Raw genomic sequence first — 9,796 nt, 5'->3', positions numbered from 1 at the left:
CAGGAAGATAACTTACAGTAGCAGGTCTAAGAGAAATACACTGCCAATCACAGATGAAAAAATCTGGCATTACAAAACCAACCCTTTAATTTTTCCTTTCAACACAGGGTAGAGATCCACACTATGGAATATTAATATCCCATTCTCTGATTTATAAAGTTAAAAAAAAAGATAATACCTCACTTATCTAAAACAATGGATTGTAGTATTTTATTTAATGGAGCAGTGAAAACATACTCTTACTTCAGGTTATCTTAGAAAAATAAAGAGGATGTAAATAAAAAAGAAAACCAAACATTTCTCTTATTTCCCTGAGTTACACAAGATACAGATACTCAAGACTGATAAAACGCAGTTTTCACCCAGGAAAATGAAATGATTATGTTTCTGCAACTTTACCAAATCTAATACCAATTTTGAATTGTTCTTTTTTTTCTTGAAAGGGACCAAGCACAAGGGAAGAAATGGACTTCACAGAATTAAAAACAAGAATACGAACCTCTCACTCGAGTTCCTACAGCATCAGTCCTTTGCACGCCTCCAGCAAGTACCATAGCAACAGCAAGCTTCACTAGGTATAACCCAAACACCTGAGGACACAAGCTAGCCAAGATTTCATTCCTCCCTAGAAAAGGTGTGAAAAACAGCACTCAGCACTATTTTGGAGCTAAATGTGATGTAAACACACACACAATCCTCTCTCCTCTTGACTTATCACTCCACCCAGATGTATCATTACTCCCAATGGGTGATTTTCCTAACCAGAGAAGTAGTGTGGGCAGGGGGGTTTTATTTCGATGGGAACCAAATTCAAGATTCCCTTCATAACTCAGCCCCTTAGAATATCCCTTTGAATCCTGGCACTATGGGTGCTTGCAGATGTAAAAAAAACAAACAACATACAAAAAATTGACGCTTTACTTTAAACTCGGTACATTCCTGCACCAAGCACCGCGCATGCCCAGAAGAGACAGTGTGTTACTTCAACCCAGCCTGCCTGACATTTGTAAAGATTGGGTGCTTTAGTCGAGTTTTTTTGGCATCTAATCGCTGATTGACTACACCAAAAAGCCCCGCTGAAGCACCCAAACTTTACAAGCGCTGCAGAGCCGGGTTGAAGTAATGTACTGCTTCTTCTGGTAAAGCATGCTTCTTGGATTGTTTTGTTTTTTTTTTTTAACATTTGCAGGCAGCCATTGTGTTTAGTTAGGCACCATAAAGTCAAGTCCACAACTAGCGTAATCTGGTATTGCTCCACTGATTTAAAAGCAACTATGACATTTAATGCCCAAATGTAGCGTGTGGTAAAACTCAGTGAAGTCTCCTTCTGCATACTCTCTCAAGTACTGCAGTGCTCCACTCTGGTCTGATGACTGCAAGGGAGAAAGGTGTGATGGAATCAGTTCTGCTCTCTGCAGCATTGACATTTATCAGAAATTGGGGTTCTAGTCTCACAGATGCTTCTTTACTGGAAATGCACAAAGCCAGTGCAACCAGTCGAGAAGCAAAGGCAGCCCTTTAAATTTCTAAAATTGATTGATTATTTAAACTTTGGTATCAAGTGTGTAAGAAAACCGGGCTAGTCATAGGTACCTGAAGTGGGACTGATATACAATTTAGGCATGCAGATCCAACACAGCAATCCTGGAAAACCCCAGCTACCACCTAAACACTGGAGTTGCTTTATCTCCCCAGACTCCTGCAGTTGCATGTGTTTGCATAGGCAGAACTGTCCCAGTCTTGACAGGACTGAGCAACTCAGTGCCTACCTCAACCTAATCCCAACTAGGAATCAGAAAGTAAGTCTTTTTGCTACCAAAGTTTCCTCACAGGCTCAATTCAAGAGGCAGTATTAGAGTACGTATGCATAATGCGCACAGGATTAGGCTCCTCACAAAATTTAGTGGTGGCCATTGCTTTCTTTAAGAGACAGCAATAATAATGGGGCTACCACTTCTGTACAATAGGTCTAATGGTTGGAGTTTTCCCCTTAGGCCAGTGGTTCCCAACCTTTTTGGAGCGGGGGAGCTCCCCCACGCACCCATGCCACGCTTGGCAGCGAACCTGGAAGCGCTGTGCACGAAAGCGCCGACAGCGAACCTGGAAGTGTTCGTCTTGAACACTTTATGACCCTAAGCTGGGAACTACTGCCTTAGGCAGTAGCAGACCAAGGTTCAATTTCCTCCTCTGTCTGAAGGGATAGGAACCCACATACCCGATATATCTGGAGAGTGCCCTAACCAAGCTACTTTGCATGGAAGCACAGTCCATTCTGCTGAAGTTGTACCACTGTTCAGAACAGAAGTCAAGATTCATGTGACAAGAAAGAGGCTGACTCTGATGCCTAGTGGTCAGAGCACTTACCTTGGAGGGAATCCTGGGTTTCAGTCCTTGCTGTCAAGATTATGAAATGTGATGCTGTGGCTAGTAAAGCGACCAAAACGCTGGCTTGCATCCATAGATGCTTCTCAAGCAAATCCCGGGACGTCATTCTCCCCTTGTACTCAGCCTTGGTGAGGCCGCAGCTGGAGTACTGCGTCCAGTTTTGGGCTCCACAATTCAAAAAGGTGTGGAGAAGTTTGAGAGATTCCAGAGAAGAGCCACGCACACGATCAGAAGTCAGGAAAACAGACCTTACGACGACAGGCTGAGATCTACGAGGCTCTTTAGCCTGGAAAAGCGCAGGGGTGATCTGATGGCCACCTATAAGTTTATCAGGGGTGACCATCAGTATCTGGGGGAATGTTTGTTCATCAGAGTGCCCGGAGGGATGACGAGGTCGAACGGTTATAAACTACTGCAAGACCGTTTCAGGCTGGACATAAGGAAGAATTTCTTTACTGTCCGAGCCCTCAAGGTCTGGAATAACCTGCCATCGGAGGTGGTTCAAGCATCTACATTGAATACCTTCAAGAGTAAATTGGATGCTTATCTTGCTGGGATCCTATGACCCCAGCTGACTTCCTGCCCTTTGGGCAGGGGGCTGGACTCAATCTTCCAAGGTCCCTTCCAGCCCTAATGTCTATGAAATCTATGAAACCTATGAAATTATGTCTGTATTTTACATTAGTCATTGGTAAAATACAGCAAAAGTCCTTGGACTATACAACATCTGGCCCCCACAATTTATTCTGCATGGTGTAGTTTTTTCTTGATTATAAAACTCCATTGTTCCCCTCCCCATCACACACATAATTTGACGCTCGTACTTACTCCTTGTAAAAGGATGTTACAAAAAACACTCTGACAAGTACGGTGGCACAAAGCTCAGAAGAAGAAAAATCATGGTAGTACATTTTTGGTATGGATTTCAAGGACATAATACTTTTTTCAACTAATAATAGTAACCAAAAAAAAAGCAAATTAAGTAAGAATTTATATTTCATATTTGGAAATTATGTGTAGCAAGAAATTATTTCTAAAGCTGCCATGACAAGGCTGACAGACATAATAGTTAATTTAAAGTAAAATTAAGTTTCTTGGAGTTCTGTCCTATTGGCCTGAGATAAATTCTGATAGATTGAGATAGGATTTGCTACTTTATGATACCCCTGAAATGAATGGGAACCAAATGTGCTCTGCTTCTCTAAAAACCTGCCCAGCATTCTCCAAGGAAGACTGTTGGATGGGGGAGCGAAGCAAAAATACTGTCAATAACACAATGTTGCCTCCACCAGTATCTGCACACAATATTGAAAATGTTAATCTACAAACCTGCTAAGGGATTACTCTTATGTTTTTCCCAGAAGTCTTCAAATTCCTTGCGGACCTCCTCATCAATTATAACTCCTGCTAGTTGTTCATTATTTACTTTAATGTAATTGGCTTTCAAAACAATCTCAAGGTCACAGCGCACATCCTGATGGAAAGGTTTCCATCTCTGCATTACCACTCCATACACTGTGATGTCATCACCTGGGTGTAGGGACAAAAATAGTCACGATAACATCCCGGTTAGTGGATGCAGACATCTCCGCTAACATCTAAATTAAACATAGAATAAGGTAGTTTAGAGTAGACCACATAATGAGGTAGTTTATTAACAGTAGAACAGCTGTTGATAAAAGGGAAAAATGGAATTACTCAAACTACTGTATGTCTAAAACAGACATTTTTATGAGGCTTTTTATGTCTACAAATAAGATATGGAACAATTATTTTGTATTTTTAAATATTGAAAATCTAAAGCAAACAAAATGAACAGATTAGTCCTTCTTAGGAGTTGTAAAAGCACTGTTGGGTTAAAAACACATTTTTCTTCCCTATCTCACAAACAGCATTGACAGTCATGACACTTGTTTCCTTGTTCCAGTTTTCTTATCTTATGTGAATGAAGTGAGAAGAGTCATGGCAAGTTTTATCTGGATCAGTATCATTTTCAGATTATAATGCACTAGTAGGACACTTCCGTATATTATTAATAGAACCTATTCAATTGTGTTAAAAGAAACTTCAGCTGAGCTTACTAAAACAAAAATGGAGACAACTTTGTTTTGACAGAGCTCTATGGATAGTTTTAGTAAATAATTCCAGTTTTGTGGGTTTTCTTTTTTTGATTTCATTATCCATATTAAATTATGAGTATAGTTAGTCAGAAAACTCCACTTTGGTTAAAAGAAAAAAGAAACTCTTTGCTCTTTTGTTTTGGCATAGAGACGTGAAATTCTATATACTGTAACTGTTTGCCTCCTGATAGTGCAATAATTCTGTACTTCTGTCATTCCTCTCCTCCATGTTTTTCTTTAAGTTTACCAAAATTAAATGATCCCACTGATGCCTGGAACATTCCCTCATATCTTTTAAATAAATTGGATGTGCCATTAAAAAATTAAGGCATTAGAAACAAACAGAAAAATGCCACCAAACTAAATATGAGACCTAATTTTTTTCTCAGCTAGTTAGGGGATCTACTCTCTTGGCTCAGACTAACAGTCTATCTAGTTCTGTTTCCCTTCTACCAGAGTGGTCAGAACCAATCAAAAACCTTGGCCAAAGTGTTGCTTTGAGTTAGGATGATTAATGCTAAATGCAGCATTTCTGATATAAGTTTACAGAACCAAATTGTAATGTTCTGAATATTATTTCCCATTCTTTATGCAGCTTAATATTTCTTACCTTTTTTGACTGTCCCTACAGGCTAAGTAGGCATTTTGTTTGTTGTCCTTCTTACATGGTAAGCCAGGGTACATGGCTTTCCAAACCAAAGAGGTGCACCACACCTTGGGTCAATTTGGCCATGTGTCTAGTGATGTACAAATCTAATTTAACATTAACAGGTCTCAAAATGTCTTCTGGAGGCTGTGAAACATTGCACAGCAAAGGCAAGCTGCCAAAACATCATGATGTCATATACGGCAATGATATTTTCTGTAATAGTATTAAATTGTCAGATTAAGACCCTGAGTTAACACAACAATGCTGTGGCATACAAGCTTATCCCATCAGACAAATCCTCAAAACTAATGGCTGTATTGGAGATGCGTTCTTTCAAATGAAATATAAGGTTCAAAACATTCTAGGTTTAATCAAAAATATATATAACTTCAAAAGGGAATATTTCAGTCCTCACCAGACTTGCAACTATCCACTAAATCATCTTCCAAGACAACCACCATAGAGCGAGGAATGCTTCCAACAGATAGTCTTTGAACCTAGGAAACAAAAACAAAAAAATATGCATTTATCACAGGTATACCATCTAACAACCATATACTGTTGCTTTAGGTTGCAAAGGAACCTTTGACTTGTGCACCAGTGACTCATCTTCCTTTCCCCATGGAGGTGGCCATCACAGAATTTACATAATGAACCTGCTACTTTTCCAAGGACATCAATGGGAATTTGCTATCAACAACAACAAAAACAGAATAGGGTCTTAGATTATCCACTGGTACCTGTCTTGTGAGGTGCCAAATGGCTTCAACATCTTGTTGGAAGGAGCTCTACCTGAACAAGGTCATTTTCAAAAACTGGACTTACCAACTGAGAATTTCTTTAGGCATATTTTCAATAAAAAGTACAGGCATTTATTTAACAATAAATACAGGCATGAACACCTCCCTAAAAAGTAAACATCCCCCCACCCTTAAATTTATATATGGAAAGAGGACCTAATGATATATGTATTTGATCCAAGCTTTCAGATTTGCAAAAAGTTTACACGTGGGTCCGCCCCCCACCCCCAAAAAAATACCAGCAGGGGAAAACAAATCAAACACAACGAGAAGAATACATATTGACAAGGACGTCAGTAACTGTTGTACTTATCTTTTTCTCCAGGGAACAGCCTATGCAATCTTGTCATAATCTATTTCTGTCTAAATAATTTTTTTCCAGCTACACATGAAATCCTACCATAACTGTTAAAACGTACACTATAGACAGAACAACAATCAGTAGTACCTTTTCTTTTATAGCAAAAACTTATCCATACTGGGATTTTAGATTAATTTATTCTCTGGTGCCTGGAAACTATTTCTATATTTTTGTCTCACATAGGAGTGCTACAGGCAGTGGATACTGGTGGCAAATCCATGGTTTCTGGCAGGTCTAACTAGGATATCTCCCATACACAGGGTCAGTTCACCCCTGGTTTAATTCCACTGACTTTTTCATACTATCAAAGAATCTGTCTCCACAATGCAGATATTTTGGGGGTGCAGTAAAAGAGAAGGGAATTAAAGTCCTAATAAAAATTAACTACCTTAAATAAGAATAAAATGAATAAGCAACTTGGGAATCATGGAATCAGAAATATTTTTACTCCCTCACTCACTGGTTATCCTTAAATTTAAAACATTTTTTTATTTCATTCCACATAGTTGTTTTTGTATATATGATGTTCCCACACATATTACTCTGAACCCTCTTATTTTGGAAAACCTAAAACAAGTCAATTAAAGAAAAAGAATTATGAATAAGTTACTGTACTGAACCAAGAAATACATAATAAGAAAGACATTAACTACAATGCATCTTATTTGTTTTCACATTCTGTACAGCTTAGACTTTTTCAGCTCCTTGGACTGGACTACTTGGCACTGGAAAAATATCTCCCCATTGTACTTAACTTTCTCAGTTAAAAAAAAAACCCTTGGACATTCACTTAGGGCTAACTGTTAAACATAGGAATACATATTGCCTCAGACAGCAAAATATCTAGTAACCATTTGTGAATGTGAGTGCAGACTGACAGGCACAGATATCTGTAGATACGCTAAGATGCAGCAGTACTACTGCAGCTGGCATTTACCATCAGAGAGCTAAATTGATTCCAGGGGAGCCACCTCAAGCATCATTATCTCACATATACAATCTACGCACAGTTGGCTCAAACAGACAATTTGCATGTAGTGCTATAAATTTTGAATGCCCCATGCTTTGGATGGGGATATTGTGATGCATAAAAATAACTTTATTTAATTTTGTAATTTAGCAAAAGGTATAACCTAGTACAGGAATTTTAGTAGCTATAAGCTTCATTTTTCAGTTCTTTAACTTAAAGAGTCTGACCAACAAGACAAAGCTGTCCTCCCACTGCAGCAATTGTTTTAAATAACTGTAAATGGTTTACAACTTTTCTACTTATGATGGCATCTTAACAAACTTACTAATGATCAAGGGACAAATTCACCGTTGACATAAGGAGGTGCAGTTACACAGAAGTTAATGGGTCTGCACTAGCTCATGACAGTAGCAGATAAGCCCACACCACTCTTCCTATAATTATTTTTTCATCGCATTCTTTTTTGTGTTTTAATAACAGCCACCCTCAATATTTTACCTGTTCTTGAATTTTGATTTCTTGATAGTCTCTGCAACTGGTGGGAGCAGCGTTTGTTCCTGAGACACAAGTGAATTTGGATGAGTTGCAGCCTTCTTCATTTGGGCAGGCTGATGGACGACAGAAAGCATAGTACTGCTCAAAATCAGCCTTTACAACAAATACATGTTTGCATTTATTACATATATAATTCCGCTCGAACTCCAGGACCTTCACTAAACTAGTACGAATAACAGTACCAGTAACAGACAAGAAGTGACCCACATCTCTGGTTTTAGGGATATGTTCTCTGGTTAGCTCTGGACAAACAGGCAAACCTGTCAATAAAGATATATAAAGTATTAAGAGCATGAAACTAAATGTACAAATATGTAAGGTGTATATATGTTAGCTGCTCAGGGAAAAAGATATTTTCTCAATTGGAAAAGGAGTGAGAAGGAATAAATATGATAGATATATTAAACAATCATGGTCACTTCATTAATCTGACACTCTGCTAGTCACAAATATCAACACACATCAAAAGATTAACACAGGACACAAATATAACAGCATTATTACCCTATTTTTACAAGCTCTAAATACAAATTCATAATGCATAATTTGAAATATTTTTACTTTTTCTGTTCACGAAATACCTGCAAACTGATCCTGGTACCCTCAAATATACTCATTAAATTGAATGATTCAATGACCTTCTAGTGAATTTGATTTACTCTTCAGCATCCTATTTGTAATATGAAATTCGAATTGTGCTGTTTAGCTGTGATCAGGCCCATAAATCACATGTTTCTCTGATTAAAGAAGCATAATTCATAATCTGGTGTGAACCCTCAGATGAAGTTAATTTAAAATTCATGTTCCATGAACATTTGCTGCTCTTACAACTCGCTTTCCATGAGGATCCATATGAGTAAGAATCACTTTCAGAACAGCTGCTGGAAAGTTAACCTAAAGAGATTATGAATGCAACCAAAACAAGTTTACTTACTAGTTCAAATATACAGTGCCAGAATATTTTTGCAGTACTTGCCCCCTCTAATTCCACCCTAACAGATATTTTTGCAGTACTTGCCCCCTCTAATTCCCCCCTAACTTCCAGTTCCATTGACTTGTACTACACCCTCCTTTTAACTGTCCATAAGGCACTTTGCACCATATATCCCAAAACTTTCAAAGCAAATCTGTTCAACATTTTTGGTTTGAAACAACATCTTTCATTTAAAATCTGAGCAAACTTTAGGGAAGGGAAGGGTGTTAAAAAGGACTGCAACTAGAGTTTAATTAAAATGTTTTAATTAAAACATAATAACAAAATAATTTATTTCAGCATTTTTGTTTCACTGAGACAATCCAATCTTACCCTTCCTCCCCCAAATGTCTTTCCACCAAATTAAAATTCCATTCTTTTGTAGTTCTACTTTGGCAGAATTTTTCTTTTCCAGAAATAGGTGAGATTTCAATGACCTTTATAAAGCATAGCACAGCTGACACCAGAAAGAGAGCTACAGCATTTCAACTGGCTGATGCACATTTATATGGCATGACTGTCTGAGTGACTATGAGAAGTGCAGAGAGACTGAATTTGGAAGCATGTCAGTCAGTTGTGGTCTGTTTAAGCCCAGCAGGCCCATTGAGATACTTTGGTTGAGGCACACCAGCTTCCGTAGCCAACAGCATTACAAGGGAGCAATGTGGCTAGCATTCATGTCCAGCTGCTTCAGACTCTCCTACCCAATGAATATATTTAGAGTAACAGACAGCCTTCACTCAGAACATTTTACACTGTTTGCCAAACTCTTTATCTGATCCTGGTGGTTCCCGCAAATGTGAGCCTTGATAATTTTTTAGAAGACTTTGCCTAGGATGGAAGTGAGACTGACTGGCCTATAGTTGCCTGGGTCCTCCTTCCTCCCCTTCTTGAAAATGGGGACCACATTGGCCCTTTTCCAGTCCTCCGGGACCTGGCCCGTGCGCCACGAGCGTTCAAATATTCCCGCCAGTGGCTGTGCA

The 9,796-nt window shown here is 38.6% G+C and overlaps 1 protein-coding gene across 3 annotated transcripts in view; it reads right to left on the bottom strand.

The window, feature by feature from the left end:
• MCM9 (minichromosome maintenance 9 homologous recombination repair factor) overlaps positions 1–9,796 on the bottom strand; it is a 60,757-nt gene that overhangs the window by 40,889 nt on the left and 10,072 nt on the right. For all 3 annotated transcript variants that reach the window (XM_006035163.3, XM_025191331.1, XM_006035164.3), the window contains exons 3-6: positions 7,784–8,100; positions 5,570–5,651; positions 3,715–3,915; positions 500–625 (exon numbers count right to left, since the gene is read on the bottom strand). In XM_006035163.3, the coding sequence (XP_006035225.1) occupies positions 500–625; positions 3,715–3,915; positions 5,570–5,651; positions 7,784–8,100 (726 nt within the window). The remainder of the gene's footprint in view (positions 1–499; positions 626–3,714; positions 3,916–5,569; positions 5,652–7,783; positions 8,101–9,796) is intronic.

The sequence above is a fragment of the Alligator sinensis genome, unplaced genomic scaffold, assembly GCF_000455745.1.
Source record: "Alligator sinensis unplaced genomic scaffold, ASM45574v1 scaffold1343_1, whole genome shotgun sequence".
Taxonomy (NCBI): domain Eukaryota; kingdom Metazoa; phylum Chordata; order Crocodylia; family Alligatoridae; genus Alligator; species Alligator sinensis.
This window is presented reverse-complemented; position numbering and strand designations above follow the sequence as displayed.